Raw genomic sequence first — 24,292 nt, forward strand, 5'->3', positions numbered from 1 at the left:
AAAACTTCTGAATGCTTTTAACTGATTATGTAAATGAGGATTTCCTACAACTTTTATTAATTGAAAGTGACCTTATCTGCATTTGAACAGGCCAAGCTGAATGGCTGCAAATGAGTTTTGCACCTGATTTTTCCAGTGACCCTGGTGGCAGGTATAATTCATAGTCTGTAAGAACTGGTGCTGAAGCTGAAAAACTTAACTCTTGGGTCAACAAACTACGTGATGGGGAAAAGCATCTGTGACTCTTCAAGGCTGTTCACCACAGATCACTGCTGAATCCATTATCAAACGTGTTTCTTCAACCACTTCTACAGTTCAGCAGTCGTTTTTGGAACAGTCCAGACATTCACTCCTTGAATGCAAACTGAAACCCTGAAAGCTGGAAAATTGCCTGAGTCAAAATGCAGTGACAGAATAACGTTAAATGACAGGAGTTTGCTATTATGATGCCTGCTCTTTGCTCATTGTCCCTGCATTTTCTGCCCCTTCACATCATCTGCCCTAGTGCCTTCTCTCTTAATGGACAGCTTGATAACTGTGTTTAAAACAGCCTTTCACACTGCTAGCAAGTTGAATTCATGCTCTCTTTTCAAATTCATTTTGAAATCCATTCTGGTCCTTGTTTTTCTGCAGTATCGTCAGCAGTGTGGTAGTGACAGAGTAAGGGAGTGGCTCCAGAGGTTTTCAGCATTGTGGTCATCACAACATTGCTGTTATTCCTATTGACACAAGCAACACAGCTGCAAATGGACTACAAGTGAAAATGGAAAAGTATTTAGGTGCTGAATTCATTTTCAGTTAGAAATGGGCACCTGAATAATGAGAAAATTATTGTCCAATGTGATTTGTGCAGCAGCTTTCAAGAAGCCCATGACAGAATATAGAAATGACATAAAGAGCATGGATTTCAGTCTAGTATTTCCTTCTCTATTACAAATACCGTCTGAGGCTCCATTGTTCTTGACATTCTGTTTGAAAGGGATGCTCACCTAGACAGGGAAACTATAATTTTGTGTCACTGGTTATTTAATTTGCTCAGAAATAATAACATGCTGCTTCAAACACAGTCGTGAATGAACCTAGATGTTCTTTTTCTGTATACAAACAATTTTGAGCTCCCTCAAGTATGCTACAGAAACAATTAAAGAAGTTTGAAATATATGTAGTAGAACACGTGTCAGGTGCACACCAGAGGGCTGTTTCTGCATCTCAGTAATCAGGTTTATAGTGGGCACCTGCTAATCATTTCAGTGGGTACGTATGCCAAGGATGCTTCTGCTTAGACCTATAATCTGGTAACACTGAACATATTATTTGCAGTATTTACTGGATGACTCATATACAGATGCCAGCAGTCCACTCATGATAAGCACCCAAAGCAGAGGGTGCAGCCAAATGCATTCATGTCACGTCAACATGATTATTTTTCAAGCTTGTGCTCTCAGTTTGCGTTCTGAATACTAAATGCAGTTGTTTTACATGTCCAACTTTGTGTCAAAAAATGTTTTCTACCTAACATGAGCTATTTTTAGAGGACTGTTGCAAATATTCCACTGAGCAGTCCTGATCACTGCAAAGTTGAACATACCTGTTGCTCAGTGACAGAAACTTTAAGCAAATTGACTTCAATGAACCGTGGCAGAAGTGCCTGTTTGTGAGACCTCTGGAAGTACCCCAAAATGAAGCAGTGCAAAGCAACTGTGATCTATTCCACCCATCCACTGGTGTGAATCCACTGATCCACAGTCCCACCAACTGACCTGACACATACCATTCTCTGGAAGAAAAAGGACCTCTAGGCAGAGGTACCAGAAGATCTGCATATTTTCCCTGGACCACAAGAAGAGGCACTGGCATCTCTTTAATACAGGTATTATATATAAATTACAGACTCTAGTGTCTAAAGAAGTTATTGAAGAATCCAATATATCAAAGACTTTCTGAACTAACTTAATTTAGGAAATTCATTGCCATGATTATCATAGCTGGAGGAGGATAACCCTTTCTTCTTCAGATCTCTCTTCATTCTCAGATATGAGAAAGACTTATTTCAGAGGCTTAAACCAACCCTTTTTGGGTCCCATTTGCATATCTCTTTGCTAAATTTGGTTTTAGGGAGGACAGTTCGAGGCTGGTACCTCCTATTGTTAAGTAGAAGCATATAATTTGTGAGTGAAAGGAATTAAATGTTACTTAGACTGTGCAACTGAATAGTTATGCATGGACAATCTCAGCCAAAGAGATGAAAGCTTTTTGCAACAAGAAAGCCTGCATACCATCCCACTTCAAGTCAGCAAAATGAGATACGTGCTCCAACACTAGAAAAGGGAGAGGAGGAAGAAGAGGCAAAAGTGGGACAGAGCTCCTGGGACTGGTCCCTGGGAAGTCAGACTTGCTGCTGGTCCAAAGACATTGTTGCTCTTCAACCCCAGGGCTAGCTGGACTGTGCAGCCTCTGGCCTTCTAAAGGCAGCAGCCAGCTTGGCTTTCTGGGCTCTGACATGCTTTGTGTGTGGCAGGACTACAGAACAGAATAAAGGTGGTTTTTTTTTTCCTGACTAATAACTCATCTGAAAAAGAAACCCAAAACTAGTCCTTTCATAGCCAATGATTCACAGGGATGCAATGACTACATAGCTGGCTAGCCACCTTAATCATCCCAGCTGTAACAGTCTCTGTGTTGCTAAAAGTCTTAATGATACTATTAAAAGTTGTGGTGAATGCTAAAATCTGTAGAGAACTGTACAAGGGCTGCAGAGCTATGATTTTTGAGGAGATGTGAGGCAACACGATGGTGGGATTTTTTGCCACAAGGAGCAAATTTCAGAGTTTTCACCCCTCAGAAGCTGATGTTTCAAATTCTAGTTCTGTCCCCAATATTTTTTTTTTTTAAACTGTGTTTATTTATTGTTACACAAAATTATTTATTGATACACAAAATAAAATGTTTATTTTGTTTATTAAACTCCTTGGAAATGCAAATGTTGATAGAGATACAAAACCTGCTGTGGTTCTCTGGGAAACCCAGATCACGGAAGGGACTAGGCCCTCAAACTACACCTACCTTTAAGCAATGAGCTCACTGCTAGGAAACCAGTGTTATCTTCTGAAGAACTGAACTGATTCTAAGTCAGCTACATTCATGTCAATGCAACTGAAACTGCTCATTACAGTTCGATTTTCCCAGTGTGAGTGATTCTCATTTTTTCTGCAGAAAGCTGAATTTCCCATTAAAAATAACCATTCATATGGAAAATTTCCAGGCAACTCTATTTGCAACTTGTCTGTCTGACCAGAAGATCTGTTAGCATCAGGACTTATGTAAATCATTCTCAGTGAACTTGTTCAGGCATGAAATACCAAACTGTATAATCAGCTCACAGTCTGACCAGCCTCTTGCCTTTTTCTCTGTTCTTGATTTCCAACTGATTTGTGTAGCTATTGTTTTGAAAAGTGAGAGTCAAAACCAATAGCTGCAATTGCAATTATGTCTCTTAAACAGTAGCAAACATGCCTGTCTGATGTCAGTGCTGCACCATGTGCCTGAAATTCTTATTCAGTCTAAAAGATCTGGTTTTAAAAAAATGATCAAAACCCACTGTATTGTTTTCCTCCTGCAATTTTTTGCATTCAATGATTCCTTTTTAGAAAAACACTTTTTATTCACCTGCAGTTCACCTAATTAAAAAGCCTGTCTGTATCTCATGCTGTTTTTAATCTTTTTTTTCCTTCATTGTACTTAAAAGTTTATTATTTTTTAATGTGTACTTGTATTGAACCATGATAAATCAGCAATAGCATGAGACTAAACTGAAACAAAAGAAAAACATCCCAGGCACAGATAATTATTATCCTTAGACTACTGTTAAGATAGATACTGAAGATTTGTCATTATTATCTTTACAACCAGAGTATTGAGGGAAGCGCTGTGGTCCCATACAACATGCATTCCATTTTAGTTTCAGTTCTCAGTATTAATGCAGGCTAATCTCGGATGGGTTCCCACAATTGCAAGGATAATGCTGACCAACCTTTTGCTCTCAGACATCAAATTGGCATCCTTTTGGAGTTAGCTATTAGGGCAGATGATCTCAGCATTCTTCTTTTGGCCCAAAAGAGGAACTAGGGCTCTGCTAATGAAGATCTGGGCAGGTGGAAGGAAGGTGGATTCACTTTGGGGCTGAGTCCTAAATGTAGATGGCCATAAGTGCGCTGGGTGTCCAACCTCTCCTCCCAGGCAAAGGAGCCCCAGTGTATCCAATGAAGTTGGGGGAGTTTCAGTAGAGCAGCTATAAGGAGCCTGAGTAGTTGGATATAACATAGGTATCTAGTGCTGTGTCAGATGCTCTAGCATTTCTCCAACCACCCATGTCCCAACTGTTTTGCCTGTGCCATCCTGTCCACCTTGGGCTGATGTCTCAGATGGGAACATCTCAAATGTTTATGCCTGGGCACCAGTGCTGAAACCTATGTAAGCAGAATTACTTCTTAGGTGCCAGTGACTTCATTGACTATGAGGAAGCCTTAGATACCCTGCTGACACATATGCATGCAAGTGTAGATGTGTCTCCATAGCGCCAGGTCCCACCCCTACATGTGCAGCACATGCAGCATGACAGACTCTCTCCCAAATTCCCAGCACAGGCTCAGCACTGCAGGTGGCTGAGGCTCTCATGTCTTCATCAAATTCATCTCTGGCTTGTGCATAGTTTAATTTGTGCCACACACAAAGGTTTAATGGGAACTTACCTTTGGGAAGTTGCCTGTGCCCCAGGTCTGCCTGAATAGTTCTAGCATCCTTCCTACCTTCTAACTAAGGTCCTGGCTGAGAACTTTGTTTTACCAATAAGAAAAGTGAGAAAATCAAGTCTGATTCCCCACTGACTCATCTGAGTCAGTAATCAGTGATGCTTTTATCACAGTATCTCTCTAGCAGTGCTGCATACTGAATCCCCTTGAGATCGTCTGCATATCTTCTAGTTTGTAACTTTGCCAAATCTTCTCATTATCTTCTGACAACTTTTCCCTAAGGATGCCATTACGCAAAAACAATTTCCATGAAAGTTGAATTGGGGAAAGAACGGAGAAGGATAAGAGTAAAAGAGAGGTTTACATTTGCAATGACTGCTAAAACCTATTCACTAAACCATTAACCATGTCAAGGATTCTTGCTCTGCTGAAACTTGGGCTCATCAGAGTTGACATTAAAATTAAGCTGGGGCAGATTTACCAAGGAAATGAGCTATAAAAGTATTCACCCCACAAGACACAAATTTCAAACTTTTCCTGAATACTCCTCTCCATGTATAAAAAGACCTGTGCTGCTGATACTTTCTATTTCAGGCATTAACAAATGTAAACAAAACAAAACAGCTGTATTTCTATAGAACTTCATCCTCTGAAGCTGAACTGTGATGCGATTCTGTCTTGCATGCAGGCTGTTTAACATTCAGTAAAGGCATGTCCAGGTAATGCAACCTATTAATTGTTTAGAGCATGCTAACCCCACAAGTTAGGGTTTTCGGGGTTGGGATAATTGGGACTTTCAATAGCTCTTTCAGTAACATTACAACCCTCAGGCAGCTGCACTGAACATACACACACACTGGCACACTGGATTGAGAAACTGGATGAAAGCTCATAGAAATGCTTAAGATACAAAGTAGGTGGTAGGAATGATGCACACATTATTAAAATACTTAAAATATCAAGTTTACAATAAAAATATGATTTTTGCTCCTGATGAGATGCCAACATGGGAAGATCTTCAGATTTGGATTTTGCGTATACATTAGGATTTAGTGATTCAAAAGAACCGGCAAATGAAATAGCAATGGAAATAACACCAAAAAAGTCTTCAATATTTTTCAAATGGAAAGTCAGCAAAGCCAGTCACATTCCATGATTCTTCTTCCTATTTAATCTGTAAAATATTCTTGTGCTCCAATCTGCTCCTAAAAATAGTGCTTAGGAGAATATGTTTAGAAACACAATGCTTAAGGTTGCAAGACAACTCTACTCTTCTCTCCTCTACCTTACACTTCTCAGATATTGCCTTTGTAGAAGTCTGCAATTTCTGAAAACATAAAATGTTTCTTGTAGTTAACATCACCAGCTCACTTCTACCTTCAGGTGGCTTTGAGCATCCGTCTCTGATAGCCTTTGGTTTGAGCTGTGTGTATTGATTTATACTCGTGCCATTATAGTACTAATTCCTATGCAACCAAAATGAGTGTTTTGTGTTCACTTGACAGAGCAGTTAATAACCAGGATGCTCCACGACAGGAGAGCATGTAGGTCTTCAGCCTCAAAATTACTTCACACATGACCTGCAGACCATGTCCTCCATGAGCTGTGTTTTGTCACCCTCCCTCTCAGCCCCAGGAAAGACTTCTAGTGCCTTTACAGCACCTGCATTTGCCTCCTCATGTCAAATGTATGTCAAATCAGGAGGCAAAGATAAGCTCTTCCTCTTGCTCCTTCCCTGCTCACAGCCATACCCTCATGTTGGTCTAAGTCATACTGTGGGGGCTTGACTCCTACTCAATACACTGTGGGGATCTACCCTGGCCTTCTGATACCTTCAACAGAGCTTAAGATCTTGTCCAGATGCTTTTATTGTACTTATTTCTAGGCTGTAAAACCCTTAAACCATTATGCATAACGGGAGAAGGACCATTGTACAACTCTAGGTTGAAGCTCAAGTCTTTAATACTGCTCTTGATTTCTGCTTATACTTTTTAAGGGTCTTTAAATACAAGACACTGCTTTGCAGTAGATCCAAGTGCTAAGTGCATGCTAGGAAACGAGAACCTGGAGACCTGGCTGTAACAGCTCATACCTAATCACTGCTGCTGCAACACAAAGCCTTTTCTTACGCTGGCAGAGTGAGGGCATCTGGGTGGGGACCTCCAGAACAGGTTCTTTATACTATTTAATGGTATGTGATTGAATAAGGATTGCCCAAAGATTTCATGAGATCCTGGAAAGCACAAATAGAAGTGACTTTCAGTGGAAGTCAAATGCCTAATTGGCTTTCAGCTTCAATTTGAAGTAATGACAATACTGCATTGAAAGAAGAATAGTTTAAAGCTACTCCCCTAAAGCAGTTATGTTGTACTACTTACATGTCAGGAATGCTAGTTGTATTGCCTAATGAAAGCATTCTACTGTCTCTTTACATAGCTTTTGAAGCACAGTATCTCTGAATAATCATAAGTTGCTTGTTTTAGTGAAGAATGTTAAAATTTTATGTATTAATTAATCTCAGTATTATCTCCCTGCCTTCATTAAAAAACAGGAGACTGGCATTCACTGGGTCACCACAATGGCCCATTGGTCCAGTGTCCTCTTGTTTCTTTGTGGTCATTGGAGGCTTTTAAAAAAAAACCAACAACTTATATTAAGGCCTTGTGAACAGGTATGAGATAGTCTGTCCATGGGAGTTGGCCTATAAATTAATTACTATATTGGCGTATGGCTCAGTGGATGGAAGACCTCACCCCAAAGTTTACAATTTACTTTTCTGATTGCCAGTTCTTACAAATGTAATTTTTATATTAAAACACTTTCAAGGAATGCAAAACACTGCAGCAGTACTAAAACATGGGGGAAAAAAACCCTTCCTTTTTGCATGGACACAGTACTTCACTTAATTTGTCTGCATAGCAATAGCATCATTATTAATCTATATCATTCCCAGTATATATTAACTTCTACATTTGTTTCTGGAGGTATTACAAGGAAAAAGGAATGAACATTAAAAAAATCAAGCAATCAGGTTGCACGGCGTGTCTTTACTGGTACTAATTTAATATTTATATTTTACAAAAAGGTAACGTAGATTTTATAAAAAAAAAAAATAGCCACAAAATAGCCTACACATAAGTACATTCATAAATTGCAAAATATATGTCCAAATGCTGTACTGAGGAAAGATCCTTAGCTAATGCAAATTTTCAGTAAAAGCAATGATCTGTCCTGAATGAATAACCTGTACTTTAGGGTCTTGACAAATTGTAAATTTAAATTCATCCTGGCATAATGAACTCCTATTCAACCTGGAAACTTCATGTGGTGGTGACTAATTCCTACTCATCTTTTTTCCTGGTCATTATGGTCACTGCACCAAACAGTAAGGTGTAGAGATCATAGTCAGTTAGGCAGACACAACCTCAATTACTGGGAAGTTAAACCCTCTATTATTTTCCCTGCTGTCACACTGAAAATGGTAATTGCTCATTTCAGTAGTCTTCTATAGCCTATCTGCTTTGTAACAGGAATGTTATCTTAGCTCGGTTCAGTCTTTTTGAAAATTAATAATCTTCTAAGTCTCTCTTCAACAAGATTGACATTAGGACCCATGTAACAGGGGGTTTAAAAAGTGTTAAGCCAGTGCAAGTTTTCTTATGCTTTGAAAAATTTTTTTTTTGGAAGGATTGCTGCAGCAGAGCTGATAAGAGAACTCAGATTAACTGAGCTTGTGGCCCATCAATATCACCTCAAGGCAACCTGTCCTTTTTTATCTTCAGGCTTTGAAGAACAAAGACTCATGCACACAGCAGACAGTGAGGTGTTGAACGCTGGCAGATCTATAAGACTTAGTGCAGATGGAAACAACCCAAAGTGTGCTCTTGTGACAAGCTGAGTATGAAATCTTGAGATACTCCAAGAAATGATCTAGTGGATCATGACATGCTTCCCTAGCCATCTGTCCTAGGCATGTACATGTAGCATAGATCACTGTATAATCTCAATGCTTACAAAATATTTCTGGGATAGGGAATTACAGTCTGCATTTTGTAAATAGTGAAGTAGAGAGAAGATAAATTATTTGCCCAGAATTTGACAAAGTCTGTATTTAAACTGGGTAAGAGAGACAAAATAGCCTGTGCAAACCTTCTCCTACTAGAATCACAAATGAGTAGAATTTCTCACCCTCCCCTACCAAAACCCACCCATAAACTACTTGAGATTTATAGGCACAAACCATGATTTTCATTTCATTCCCTTGGGTAATTTTCAAGTAAAACCATCACAAAATAGGTGGTTTGGGGATTGTTTGATATGTACATGATTCTCCTGATGCTTACAATACAAAACTTCCCAAGGTTCAGTGAACATTTTGCTACTTTTCTTAGCCGGATGGTTAATTTGAGACATCTTACATAATCTGCCCTTTCCAGCAAATGCCAGTGAGTAAAGTTTTTGCCTCCTTATTATATCTGCTTCATGCGATTTTTGCTGGAAAGCTGTATTAACAAGGAATTTACACTGTACTGTCCAAGATGTCTCTCTTTGATATATCCATCTGATATTTGACATGCTCCATCTTGCTGCTTGCCTGATGACAGGGTTCTCAAAAGCTTTCAAAAGTACTAAGGGAAAGCCTTCAAAGAGTGTTTACCTCTGTTAAAGAGCAAGATCAAGCAGTGCAGAACACTTTTCAGCTGCAAAGTCAGGCACTAACCCTTTTATCAGTTAAAGACTTCATGAAAAAAAACCAACCCCAAACTCAAAAAGCTGATCATAAGTTTTCTTATTATCTGTATCTAAGTTCTATTTTATAACAAATATTAACCAGCCAATACGAAGCACCCTTTCTTCTGGTTGGAAAATGTAATTTCATAAGGTTATTTTATCCTTCCACCTGTTCATTTCCCTGAAATACATCCTTCACAGTACTTATTCTCTGTGACTTTTGTGCCCTGCTTTTTGCCAGGCTTTTCCTGACAAATGACATCTCTCTTAGATGACTGGTATGCCAGTTTCATTACCTGTTCTCGGCTAATAACTGTAGCATTCAACGAATTCACACCTATTCTTCAGGTATGCCTATCTCACAGGCGAATAAGCATTAATGTTATTCTCACTTTTCCACTTACTGTTTAGATCCAGATATTCTCTGCTAAAAAGGTTTACAAATAAAAATATTTTACAAATAAAAAAAAGCTTTACAAATCAAAAGAAAGGAAAAATAGATGTAGAACATCTATTTTCTTAGAAATCTTTTTCTTAGAAACATTTTCTTAGAAATCTTACATAGTCATTGAGGGTATTTTCCCTTATCAGGGTTGCTCCCTGACAAATGCAGACAAATGGAATCATGGTAAAATAAAACCACTTTCGTGCAGATATGTGGTACACATGAGGACGTCCAAAGCTGTATGAAAGAGTCTTTGGCTCTGAAATGAGTCTTTGACTCTGGATTACAAATTTGCATGAAGGCCCTAATCTGCTAAGCAAATTCCCATGGTGTTCTAATAAGCACATGATTCATTTTGCTAGGATTAGGCAGACTGCATGCTTTGTATTTACTGAAGATCATATTTGTTTCTCAGTCTTTGCCACTGATTTTAAGAAACCTGAAGAAATTAAAATGTTACACCTATTTCTCCTGTACATGGTACCTATTTATTTAGCAATCTTCTACTTCAAATTTATAGCACGTAAGCACTTTTGATAAATTAGGAAAATAAGGGAAATAAGGTAAATAATGACAACCTTCTTATCATGAGAGACAACTCATTTATATTGCTGCTTCTCCTGTGTTGTCTGTTTATCTGGGAAACCTCTTTCTCTGTCTTTGTTGCATTCTACCCTGTGTTCTCAGGACCCAAATCACATTTACTGGAACATGCAGATATTTCTACAAGGTTAGAAACACATCACTTGTATAGTTTAGAGCCATATGACAAGCCTAGCTTCCCTGGTGCAGCTTTCTTCTCAGGCTTGTTTTCGAAAATCATCCTGATGTTTTTTTTCCATTCTCAGGTACAGAGTAGCACTGTAATTTTAAGAAGGGGCACTTACTCATTGTTGTGTGTATCAATGGTGTGAAAAAGTTCATGTAGTTCTTCCCCACTCAGAATTCCATCAGCAAAGTAAGCTTTGAATTCATCGAAGGAGAGTTTCCCATCATCTGAAACAATGAAGAAATGGAAAGTGCCTTTGTTTCATTTATGGTTTTGCTTGTTTATTTCATGCAGTACAAGAGGAAACTATTCAAAACCTCAAGCTCTTCATACTAAACGTAGAAAACTGATCAAGACACATAAAGAACATGATGCCAAGCGCATCAGATGTTGTATCAGAGTCCTCAGTTTGACAAGGATCTCTGTTATTCTTCTTCCTTCTCATCTTTCAGACAAATATAGTTTGGGTTTGGTAAGTCTTTATTGATGAACGCATCAATATAGTCCTGTCTTTGCCCAGATCCCATTCATTGTGGCCTCTCCTCATCCTGCCATATGCTTCCCTTACTTGATCCCTGCCCATGTCCTCATGTCTGCATGGAAGATCATTGACTAATGTAGTGAGTTTTAAAAGCAAGACTGATAATCAGCAAACAAAAGCCAAAAAAAAAAAGAAGATCCACCTTTTGCTTTTATTTAGAAGAAATGTGAATGGTTAAAGGGTAGATAAGTAATAATTTATTTAAACTGACTGAGCCTTTGCAGGAAGCATAAAGAATACTCTAAAAGCCTAACACTTTCTAACTCTGTTTTAGGTAGCACTAATTTTAAGTTCACGTGTCTCTTTCTCTTCCTTCAGTAATATACTGAATCCCTCATAGGGCACTAAACAACTGTAGAGGATAAGACTAAGATGTCCTGAGCACCAGACTAATCTACAACATATTGTGGCCTAATTTTATAGTGGTGAAGAATCTATTATAATGGCAGTATCTGAATCCTGTACCTACATGCTGTACTACAGGATGCAGAATTGAAGAGTATTGCTCAGAAGTTTCCTCGCTGTTTTACCTGCTATTATTTCATCATTTCTTTGACTTTAATATATGGCTTCAAATACGTAGTCTTCAAGAGGTATGAAAATTGTACAAATTAACTGTCAGCTTCACCAAAACATTTTGAAATGTTCAATATGAAAAGACAGATTGTAGCTGGAGATAATCATCATTATGATCAAAATAAAATGTCAAGATGTACAAGAGCTAAAACCAAGGATGGCACGATACTGCCTTGCCTACCTAATTGAGAATTTAAATACATTTGCTGTTTGGCACTGGCTACAGAGAAGGAATATCAAATATTGAGCTTGTTGAAACAAGCTTCTTTTCACAGCTCTGCTTCCTTTGATTCATACAGGTACAATTGATTGTTTAATCAAACTGCCTCTGCAGCTTTAGCTTTTGCTGGGAATGAGTGATTTGCATGCAAGTTATACACACGCTCAAGAAACTAGTGATTTTTGGCAACTTTCCTGAGATAAACATAGTAGGACTTTATTCATAGAACAGTCTGGGTATTATACAAAACCTAAAACATCTGTCTGTTCATCTCCCTTCTTCAGGATCATTTGCTTTACATAAATCCCAAAAACCAGTGATCTGCCAACAGCCAGACTGGACACTTTCGCTATTTTCTTTACATTTTACCATCCAATAGCAGACACTGACTTTTGCTTCATTGCTATTTATTCTCAATAACATTTTGAATGTTATTGCCATTGACTGACACATCACTGAGCCTGTGGCTGGCAAAACCCAAGGAGGCTTGATCCTATTTGGTTATACACAGACTTCATGCAGTTACGTTTACCAGAAAAAAGCTCTGATTCTCCAGGGCATTTCTTTGATTTTCTATGAATGTAACTGTTTTGCTAGTGCAACCTGGGACTCAGCTGCCAGTGGCCTAGACCACCCCTGCACTTCCTCAGTGCTCAGATGAAGCGCAGACCCAACCCCTAACAAGTGCTCCTTGTGCTGTGTAATTGAAGACACGTTTCCTAGCTAGTTTTCTGTTTCAGGTGTCAAGAATGGGTTTTATTTTAAAGGCTGCATTATGTATCCTCAGCACCGCTTCCCTGGGGCACACCTTGCTGCCCTTGGAGCACCCAGATAAATACCGTCTGGTTTAAGTGCTTCAGAGCAACTGAGCAGAAATTTCTGTTATAAATGCTTCGATCCATGCCTCTGGCAAAAGGACAGGGGACGGACGATTCATGAAAGACAGACTTCTCTGAAGCCATGCATCCCTCAGACAAATCAACCTTCAGTAGTGTTTGCCTTGGCAACATTATCTCGAAGAAGTTGTTCTGCAACCCTCGCTTGCTTCTGTGTGTCTTTTCTGACATCTGTCAAAAGCAGGGTTTCTTCAAAAACAGGCACAGTTGACCCTTCTTCTTGGAGCCAAATGCTCCTGACTGGCAGACAAAATCATAAACAACCAAATGAATCTCTCCATGTAGTGCTTGCAAGTTTAGAAATATATTTACACAGTGTTTTAGGAAAGCCTTCCTTCAGGTTACAATTGCATTCTTACATTTCTTTTGTAAAATTCAGCCATTGAATAGACATTTTTATGCATAAAATAGGATCAAGTGATATCCCCCAGCTAGTCTGCTCCAGAAACACTAGTAGTCTCCAGGACACATTTTGGATAGCTTACGATTGCCTTATACAAAGAGAGATGGAGGAAGTGGGGGGACACACAGGACAACAGACATGAATGGATGGAATCAGATGCAAAACGTTGAATAACACCTGATTTATTGACATATGAAACATAGGCTGGAATCAGACCAAGGAAGAGCTGCCAAAATAATAAAGTTCAGTGTGCCAAAGAGTATGCTCATAATAGGCACTAGGTGCCAAGTATAAAGGGTTGCATAAAAAAAGGCACAGACATAGACTGAAGCTTTAAAGATTCTAGGCAAATGCACTAAACTTTCTTTGACTCTGGTCTGTATTGAGTGTTGATACAACCAGAAATAATGATTTTGAGCCATTATTGCCGCTGTTATGCTGGAAAAGCTTAGTACATGTAACCGGGTGGTCCCAAGTGAACTAGGTTAAGAGGGAGAAGGTTTAGGTTTAAAAGTAGGCATTCCATCTTTATAGAAATAATTTTTGGAATCTGGAGTACAGAGTCCAGCCCTGCAGCACCTGAAGGACCGAGGGAGGTGGCATGGGGAATCCCACCCAAAGCAGAGCCTCAGCTGTGAAACAGGATCCAAAGTGGTGCCTGCAGTAGATCCAGATGCCCAGGAAGCAAACAGCAACCACTGTTGCCTATGAAATGAGGGACATCATATAAAAAAATTTTCTTGATTAGGAAAGACTGTATTTGGCAGCTCCAGTTTCTCACATTTCTTTACTCCCTCCCTTGCAGGCTAGGGACAAGGTTTTACTTTTTGAGAGGAATTTAATGAGTCTGATTTTGTTTTAAACAGCAAAAGTTACGAAACAAATGAAGAACTTTCCTTTCAGCTGGACTTTTCCCACATCAGCTCTGTGTGAAATCCATATACTTTCCTTTGAATGCACAGAGTTTTGTAAAGCAAACCTGACCAAAATTTCATTTTGACATGCAAATCTGAAACTCCTCCTTTCCAAAAAGGCCAATGTGCAACATCTCACCGTTATGAAATTACTTTTTTTCCCTTGGGGTTCTCTGCTGCTTTTGCCAATATTATGTACCATGTATTTCTTAGAAATGTGATATTCCTTCCCTATGTCTTGTCCTCCCCCTAAGAAAATCACATGACCTTTTCAATTATGTGAGGAGTGTGGATCTTCTCTACACAGAGCAGAGCTGATCACCCAAGAAATAAGAACTATAGATAGAGTGCATGAAGCTGACCCTCTTTGGGAAGCTGTGCACAGTGGTATTACCAGAAATAGGAGGGTAACAGAATGATGTATGTACCTGGGCCGGCAAAGAAAGAATCCACCACCACAAAAGAAACAACATTTGTACAGCTTCTTTCAAACAGGGCAGTGACTGATAAAGGAGTTTCTCAATTAAACCCCGTTGTTGTCATAAATCATTGTGGTATTTTTGAGTAACAGCAATTCAGCAGGATTTCTTGGCTCTTTTGATCTCTTATTTTATATTGTCTTTGCAGAATCACCATCTGTCTTTGTTGTGGAAGGCTAACCTGAAGTTCCACAGTCCCTAAATTCCTATCTCCTATAATACTCTTATTTATCAGCTTAATTAACTTTTTTAGATGATTGCTGTCAAGCAAGTGTATAGTAAGGTTTTTGTTGATAATTTTTTGAGGAGTTTTTTAATGTCACAGAGAGAAAAAGTACAGCAGCTCTGAGACAGTCCTATTAAAAGTGTAAGAGAGAACTTAACAGGGCCATGTCATGGACAGTAACATAGTATTTGTTACTGTAAGCCAATACTTGTTTTCCCATTACTCAGAAGGGTAAAATGTAAAAACTAAACACTAAAATGTATCCTAGTCATTAACAAAAGCTTAAAATCTGTGTTGACAACAGTATAAACATGTTAGACAAGCCTTCTTATACCCAATAATCTTTCAGAGAAGGTACTTAACTTCCCAGCCTTAAAACAAATTTCCTCCCTATTAATGTCACACAAGCCTGTGCAGTGCTGGATTAGCAAAGTGAACTCTCACGGGCAATTGATGGTTGAGCAAACACAACTAAGCACATAAGAGCTGAAACCATCTCAAGTTTATGGACTTAAATTAATAGAACTAAAGTGGCTGAACTTAGCCACTTTCCTCCCAATAGTATGTTGTAAAGCATGCATATATAGGTATGAATGCCAGTGACCAAAGTCTCGGGGGTTAATGTGGTTTTGCATTGTGCTGGTACAATCATGTTTGTCACTGACTGTGTGAGCAGTTTCACCTAGTTTTATGGCAATGTCTAATGAATAAGCTGTGGAATAAATCAAGCTGACTGGGGGAGATAACAAAAACACTACCAAAAAACTCTCACAGTCATGTAGAGAGTACACTTCATTGAACCAGCACAATACCTGTTTTCTGAGGATTGATTGGGTATTACTTGTCAGGGTTAAACCTGTCTGAGCTGTGGGTTTGACACTGTTCAATGCTTTTAAGAAAAGACAAAAGTCTGGCCGGTGCTTCTGCAACAAGTCACATCCCATTCTTCCTGTACTTGGTATTACAGTACCAAATAACTGCAACCTTGAGCTTCCTTCTTGTCCTGCAAGAGCTAACTCTGTTTATCTGAGTGAAGTGTAAATAAAGTGTAAATTGGTAACTGCAGAGCCACAGAAGCTCTTCATAGCCTCAAACACACTGGGCCTCATGCGCCGTGTGACACAGGGATACAGTAGTGGCTTCATTTCTCTGCTGGGGTATGTGGCACAAAACAAAAAATGGAACTTGTCCAAAACTGTGCAGCAATTCTGAGATGGAAAAGGGAGTTAAAGTCAGGTTCCAGACCATGACTACGTATACGGCAAAAAAATCCAGTGGTTACACTTGTAGTCCTTACAAACAAGGACCTTCCTCTGCTGCAGCCAAAATGGGAGCATCTGTGAAGCCTTACAGTACTGTGCTGCAACTGACTGCATCTACATCAGGGAAAAATATAAGTGGAAGAAAAATCAGTCAGTAGCACGTGGGCAGAATTTCTGATTAAGAACATAACAAAACCTCATGACTTTTGTGTTACATATTGAGTTCAAGGGCATATCCTGCCTACTGACATGCCAAACAAATACGTAACTGCAAAATGCAGGAAGACTGATTGCTGGATATAGCCTATGGTGTTCTTAAAAAGCCATGAGATGGAGCTACTAAGAAGTATTTCAAACCTTGTGAATACAATGTCACTAAGACAACACCCACGTGCATCCAAAGCGCAAATCAAAAACATATGCCAAATTGTGAAAGCACAAGATCTGCCCTTAAAGAATTTGTAGGGAGGATCAGTGCACAACAACATACACTGCATGAGGATTGGCTGGTTTTCATATTAGGATGTTTAAAGCATGACTTAAAATGCTGAATCAATGATGGATGAGTTTTTTTCCAAAGGGGAGAGGGGAAGACACCATCTTACCATTCTTGTCTGCTCTTCTTAATATCTAAACAAAAAGAGAGAGAGAACAGAATCACTCTTTTTTAATGGGTTAACAGCACACAATACAATTTAGTGGGTGATTATAGTTTGAGCTCTACATCATATTTTCACAAGGCTGCATAAAATTGAAAAGCCTTTAACCTGTCTCCATCCTTCCCTCAGAGCATTGCTTTCCTTAACTCCTCCTGTGCTGTGTGCACTGAAAACCATGACCATAATCAGAACTGGCTTTATTTTCTAGTTTGTGCATGGCTTATAAGGATGATGTTCAGGCACAAAACCTGATACTGTATGGCTACCGTGATACTGGATTCAGGGTTGAGAAAAGTGATTTAAAGCAGCAGAGTAAGAATGAGAGCTGGGAGGATGCGCTGAGCATCTGAGGTGGTGAGAAAGGCTCAGGGTTTTGTGGGTGGAGGGAACAAAGGGATAAGTCAGGAGAGGAGCCGGATGGCATGAAGGGATCAGACTGAGTGTGGGAGGCAGCGAGATCAAATGTGTGGGAGCTGATATGATGATTTCTCCGATAGCAAGTAGAAACCAGATGCAGAAGAAAGGAGAGAAGGAAAGCACAGAGGTTCATAAGCTGGGAAGGCAAGAGAGCATGAGGGTGCTTGCTGTAAATCCTTCCCTGAAATACTTCTGCCATGAAAACTGTGCATGACCCCAGCTTACCCTCATGGTGCGCAATCTGCCTTTTCTCCCCACTGTAAATGGCACCTGCTGGAGAAGACATTTAAATATGCAGGCAAGAGTCTGTAACTCCTCATGCAAAGTCTGAGAAGAGGATCCTGGGGGGTGCACCCTGTGAGCAGAGGTTGCAAACCCTTCCAGGACAGCCCTGCCATCGGTGGGGGGATGCACCAACCCGCCTGGGACTGCATGCAGGTGTACTGCCCTGTCTTACTGCTGGTGAGACGCTGGCATGCCCACCAGTCCCTGCTGCAGTCCCACTGCAGGTACCATGACATTAGTCCACACTTAGGAGAAGGGATCAGGGACAGGAAGTGACAGAGGGGGTCTCCTCCAGTTTCTTTGCTCCCTGCTCTCCAGAGGTGGTAGTTTTACTGTGGCATAGGTCACCACGTGACACTTCAGATACGTGCAATTGCCATCTGTTGTCATGCTGCTGTGTTTCTGGATGTAGTCCCCATCACTACTTCAGGCTGAACTGCAAAGGGGAGTTGTCTGGGCAACGCTCCAAGTTTATGTAAGGGAAGAAAGAAAATCTTCCAAATATAGTTTCTATTGTTGCTATGAATATCAGTAAAGAGTTTCAAAATGGGCATGTATATTTTTGAGAGCTGACAGCAATGGAAACATTCTCTGGTTTGATAAACTCCTAGTATTATTTAAACAGCTTCTCCAGCACATGCTGTAACTGCTCTGCTCCTAAAGGTGAAACCAAGCGAGAAACCCAAGGATTGAAGTGCCAAGCTCTGTCGGAGCATCTTCATGACTGTGTTCTATAGGGGGAAATTTTTGGGGAGCTAACAGAATGTTACCCACATTCAGGACTTCACTGATGGTCTTCACTGAAGTTCAAAGCTGAACTTTGCATTGGACCAAGTTTATAGCACATAAAGTATGAAATTAACTTATTAAGATGCAACTCAATTTTCAGTATGAGGGTTGGACTGTTTAGGGGGTTTAAACTTTTACTCTTTGATCCTAATGAGAACTAAACACTAAATGCAGAGCAAAGGAAAGAACATTAAAAGCATTATTTGAGTTAAATAAAAATTGTCTATAATCCTAAACAGGTAAAATACAGTCCTACATTCCTGGCAGTTTCGACTAGATTTTTGGGGGGAACTGTTGTTGGTCTTTCTCCTATCTTACTGGCAAGCAGCCTTGTTTCCTTCTGAGATCTGATAGCTTTCTTCTGCCCAGTTACACCCAACAAAAGGGAACAATAGGTGCCCCCACATAGATGCTAGCACTGAAACCCTCCTCTTTGCCTCACAGGTACCTGCGCTGAGCTGCCCACTGTGTCTGATGGGAAAGCGCAAGGTGCACTTCAGCAGGGAGATAAATATACCCAGCACAGGCCTGAGCTATATTAACAGATGACCAGTGACTTGTGCCATGAGTAGCAAGGGCCCATGTGGAGCCACACAGGTGATGCAGCCACACCAGCTGACGCAGCCCACTCCCTGTGCAAGACTTCTATGTGACCAAGAGCGCTGCCTGCTCTGGTTTGTGGGTGGACAGGACTAGGACAGCTGTAGCAGTAGAATTTCAATCAACTAGAAGTGCTCCGTAAATGTGGGTCAAGGGTGGCAAAAGTTTCTACAGAAGTAATTTTTGGGTTTTATTTTGAAATTAATTTTATAATTTTTATGTATTTATTATTATTTTAACTAGTTTTTATAATTTGTTTTTAAAACTTTTTTTTTTTTCAGTAGGGTGATGTTAAAATCTTTTGGACACTTTGATAGGAACTTTGACACAAAACCAGGGAGGAGGTTGCATGAGAAATCAGGTCTCATGCTCGTTAGGTCTCTGCCTATCTCCCTCGCACAGTGCCTCCCCTTTCTGCGTAGCCTTACACCCAGTCTTTTGCTGCCTGCTCTGATTTATCGTTAAGTGTTCATACAAGTGGAGGTACTTCACTGTGGGGCAACCACAGCACTGTGCACTCTCAAATACCTATGACATGAATGTACTTTGACAGGAGGAAGGGCCCCCAGGGTCCAGTCCCTGCTCTAAAGCTGGCAGAGACTAGGTTTGAATTTAAGGTTATTCTCCAGATGTAAGATGTAAAATTTTTCAGTTTATCAGATATTCTGACCATGAGCAGTTTCCTAACCCATTGTGCTGAGTTAAATTGGGGAGTTGGCTCCATTTAATGTTTTTTAAACTCTTTCCTGGCAACTTTGGTTTCTGTCTTTGTGAGGTGTGCCTGTAATCCTCCTGTTTCTCTTACAAGTGGCATTTATACACAGAAAAGCTGCATTTTCCTTATACATCTGAATGGAAATAATAAAAAGCAACAAAGAGTCTAATTTAAATGCCTTCTTATGGAGGCTTGAGAAATCAGGAGATGAGCAGATGGGAGCTGCTTGCAATGATTTGTGGGAAATGTTGGAGAAGTTAATGGGGGCACCTTAAAGAAAACAGCTAGATGAAGGGTCCTTTAGTACAGTACTGACCCTATAGACTAACCCTGGTACAAGAGTTGGTCTGAAGTAGATCTAAGTTGGTCGTAGAGCTGGTCTGAAGATATCTAGGTCTCACCAAGGACAGGTGAGATGCAGGCGATACTTTGGGGATCTTTGGGTGGGAGTTTGCCTTTTATCGGGACTTACCTCAGACCAGGGAAACGCTCTGAGCTGGGCATGTTTAAACCAAAAACTTCACAGCTGCATCTTGTGAGATGCTGAGCCCTTGGTCATGGTCTGGCCCAGCACCCCTGAGGGGTAGGATGGCACCTTGCTGGGCTCCCCCTCGAACAGCTGAGGGGCATAGGGGCACATCAACCCTGGGCACCTCAAACCCATCCGGGTCTAATGGGATAGGAAGGAACCTGCATAGTTTGGGAAAAACACCTGCAGGGTGAGCAACTCGTCGGTGAGAAGCCCAGAAAAAAATATAAAATAACAGAAATCCAAGCAATGTATTTTGAAAAGTGACAGTGTTTTCACTCAGCACCTTTCCTAACTGCCCCCAACTGCTAACCTGCTCTCCTCACACACACATGCCACCGGAGGAAGCAAACTCATTTCCCTCATGAACATTTTAAATGCTAGAAATATTTAAAAAAGAAAAATAAGAGAAGGGGAAGGGAAGGGAAAAAAGGAAGGAAAAGGGAAAGGAGAAATGGTAAAGGAAAGGGGGAAGGAAACGGAAAATGAAAGGGAAAAGGGAAATGGAAGAGGAAAGGGAAAGGGAAGAAGAAAGGCAAAGGAAAGGAGAAGGGGAAGGGGAAAGGGAAATAAAAGAGGAAGAAGAAAGGCAAGGAAAAAGAGAAAGGAAATGGGAAGAGAAAGGGAAAGCAAAACACCCACTGGCTTGCTGTGTTTCACTCCCTTCCACCCCAGGGAGGAAATCACAGCTCGGGGGGGGGGTGGGGGGAGGGGCCTGGAAATAAGGGCAAAACATAAAAAAATAAGACACACACCACATGCACCCCCCAACTGCTGGAGGGAGGGGTTCATGTGTTCAGGTCAGGGATGCCGCGTACTCACATCGCGGAAGATGCGCAGCCCCGCTCCCGGCTCCGCTGCCATCCGTGCGCCGCAGCAGCTCCCGCTGCCGCCGCCGCCCGCAGCGTCCCCCCTGCGCCGCCGCCCCCCGGCCGGGCTCGTGGCTGTGCCTGGGCCGAGCCGAACGCCCCGCCTCGCCTGTCGCTGGAGAACCACCCAAAAAAGGCTGGGGAGGAGCTGCTGTAGCTCCTGCTCGGCCGCGGGGGCAGGGGGAAGAGTTTGTCCCGTTCTGCTCCGCAGACACCTTGTTGCGCCTTTGAAGTGGGTTTGTGGCGAGACTTGCGCTCTCTCCGTGACAGACACTTGGTTCTTGCAGCCTGCCTTTGTCAGGTCAAGTTTTCATCGTCATTTTGGCTGCTTTCCCCTTCAGTATACTCACTTGGGGGAGATCTTTCTTGAACCACAAGACTGACCATGCTTTGAGGTCTCAGCAGTGCCGGGGGGGCGATGGGATGTAACTGTACTTTCACATGGCTGATGCAGATCACCATCAGCTGAACTCTACAAAAGCACTTGGGCTTGAAAATACGGTCCTTGAATATAATAAAGTTGCCTGGCCAAAAATTAGGGTCTGTGAGGACCTAGGAGTGCTTCTGTTTTTTGGGATAGAGCAAGTGGGGAGGTGTGAGATGGGGCAGGAGCGGGCTCTGTGGGGTGAAGTCAGGGGACGAGGAGGATGTCGGGTGAGGGGGACAGCAGTCCTGAGGGAAACTTCCTCTTGTGTTATTTCAGATGTATGCCAGGAGGCTATTACATGGACATCACCTAGTGGGGGCTTCGTCTTTGTTCTCCTACCATGCACCATTGGCAATGGTACATTATATGTTACAGTATTATTACAGTATATTATATATGATACATTATATCATCATATATGACTATAGATTATATAAAAAAATGTTAGAGTGAAGTTTCTACTTTAAAACACCTTCATGTCATCTTCATGTATGAAAAGCCTTGGCTGCGGCGTGATTTGCTGTGCATGGGTATTCCTAATTCTTCCACCTCCCTACCCATGTTTCAGAAGAAAACCTGAGAGGGGAGAGAGAACTGTCCAAAAGGAAAGATGAGGAATTTCAGAGGATGACAATTTTTTGTCTCACATCTTAAAGATGCTTGAAAAAGACATGGAAAATAATCTCAAGCTATTTTTGCTTTTTAATAATACTGAAAGGCTTTTATTTAATCTGATTCTTATGATGGAAGTATGGGAATGCATTTCTTTCCAGAGAGAGAAAAGAAGAAAAAGTCCAAAAGCCTTACCTCAAGAGCCAGGAAAGTGAGTGGACATAAAGAAAAGCTTCTTTAGACTGTAGAGGGGCTTATTTTTGTTAACTGTTATAACAAAACTGGTAATAACTTACATATTTAAATTTATTGACTAATTACTATTTTGGAATGAAAAGACTTTGGTTGAAGAACCAGTATCTTTCCCCTTTGATTAGTCTTACTGTTCACTGTGAATATTTTGTCAGAGAAATCTTCCTTAAAAACAATTGAGAAAAAATGGGCACTTCAGATATTTTTAGGGAAAAAAAAAACAACATAAGAAGCAAAAATAACTCATAGGCCTTTTATTATACTAGGAAGCATTATTTCTATTATTAAAAAACCTAATCTGCAAATCATCTTTGTGTGACATAGACATGTGAAAGCACAGTTCAAGTAATCATGTTTAGAGACTTTAGTTTTCAGGTGCAGATGAGCAAACAAATCTGTGAGTATATGCATAACTTACTGGTGATACTTCTTTATACCACTTTAAAATTGTCTGAAGTAATAACTTAATTTTAACAACACAAGCAGATGGAAGCTCTGAATTTTACCAGCTTCCCTATTCCTTTGATGATTTACCTCTGCCTCTGAGTACGAGGAGTGAGGTGGGGGAGAGGGGAGCATGGCCTGAGGTTCCGGTGATGTTGAAGTACATGTATGGTACCTGCTGCCTTAATGAGAGGATGACAGCTCTGCGAGATACCCAGGTGAGGTTAGCAGAGGCCAGCACTCAGTGATAAACTTGCTTCTGCGGCTGTAGACCCATGCTGCTTATCATCTATTATAAGAAGGAAAGTTGTTTCGTGTGCGGATAAGGATTAAACCTAGAAGTGCCTGCTCTTTGCCTTGTCATTTGTCAAATCACTAAACTTTTATTTAGAAACCAGCCTACTGCACTATCATCTTTGCTTATGTGACATGAAGTGGTCAGCCAGTATTTAATGGTTTTGCCCTTTTATCTGGGAAAAAAACCAACAAATGAAAACTGGCAACAAGAGCTACTTTACACTTGCTGCGCAGTGGGCTGTGCAACAAGAGCCATCGATGCTGAGATAGACAACAAAACTTCCTTTTCACTGAGGAAATGCAAGCCGCCTAATTGTCTAATCAAGTTTCTAAACCACTCCATGATGGTTAGCTATGTGTGTTGCCTCTAAATGACAGGAAAACCACTATGTAATGCTTATGTCAAAACACAACTTTTCCAGCAGAAGAACAGCTTGTACACTTGGGAACCCCACAGATCCATAGTGAAAAGTACTATTTGTCTTTGGCTAAGGAAATTATCTGCTTTATGGTTCTTTTTTTTCACCACAGGACTTGATTGGTACCTATTTAAAGAATTGAGTTAGCATAAAACAACGTCTCCCTTCAGCTCTCCAAACTAGTTTTGTCATGGTTTGACCACCTGGGCTGGTGCTCTGTAGGCCAACCCCAAACCAGTTTGAGTACTCACATGCTGCTCCCTGTAACAGCTCCCTCATGACTTTTTGTGATCATAAACTGTACAAACAGAGAAATTTCAGAGTTAGAATGTGTGTGGACGTGGTTAGTTATATGAGTGGCAACAGAGGATGCTAGAAGCCACCTTTCTTTTCCATCTTGTGTCTTGCACATGGACTGATCTGATCCAAGTGAGGAGCCAGTATCTTTACATCTCCCTGTTTCCACAAATAGGTTTTGAGGATGGAAAAGTGAGTCCCCTTCCATACAGCATCTGTGCTAGTTACAGCAAGGGTAGATGTACTAAATCCCAAAAGGACTGATGGTGTGGCTGGAAAAATGCTGGGTCAACTACCTATACATGGAGTGTGTGGCTACGTCTAGTTCATCGGATGAAAAGCACATCAAAGTTCCCAGCTCAGGGGCTCACTTTACCCTCAACCTGATCCCTCCTGGAGCAAGACCTTAATCTGCCTTCCTCCTTTCCCTCTGCTCCCATACCCATTCTTTGGTGGAAAGGAAACCCAGAC

The 24,292-nt window shown here is 40.8% G+C and overlaps 1 protein-coding gene across 3 annotated transcripts in view; it reads right to left on the bottom strand.

The window, feature by feature from the left end:
- NECAB1 (N-terminal EF-hand calcium binding protein 1) overlaps positions 1 to 21,196 on the bottom strand; it is a 51,129-nt gene extending 29,933 nt beyond the window's left edge. For 2 of the 3 annotated variants that reach the window (XR_003994161.1, XM_030504577.1), the window contains exons 1-3: positions 21,027 to 21,196; positions 16,816 to 16,840; positions 10,812 to 10,920 (exon numbers count right to left, since the gene is read on the bottom strand). Coding sequence is in view for 2 of the 3 variants with exons in the window: in XM_030504577.1 (XP_030360437.1) it covers positions 10,812 to 10,920; positions 16,816 to 16,840; positions 21,027 to 21,068 (176 nt within the window). In the remaining variant the exon portion in view is untranslated. The remainder of the gene's footprint in view (positions 1 to 10,811; positions 10,921 to 16,815; positions 16,841 to 21,026) is intronic. The other variant, XM_030504590.1, reaches the window with a different exon arrangement.
- Positions 21,197 to 24,292: the final 3,096 nt, after the last annotated feature.

The sequence above is a fragment of the Strigops habroptila genome, chromosome 1, assembly GCF_004027225.2.
Source record: "Strigops habroptila isolate Jane chromosome 1, bStrHab1.2.pri, whole genome shotgun sequence".
Classification (NCBI taxonomy): domain Eukaryota; kingdom Metazoa; phylum Chordata; class Aves; order Psittaciformes; family Psittacidae; genus Strigops; species Strigops habroptila.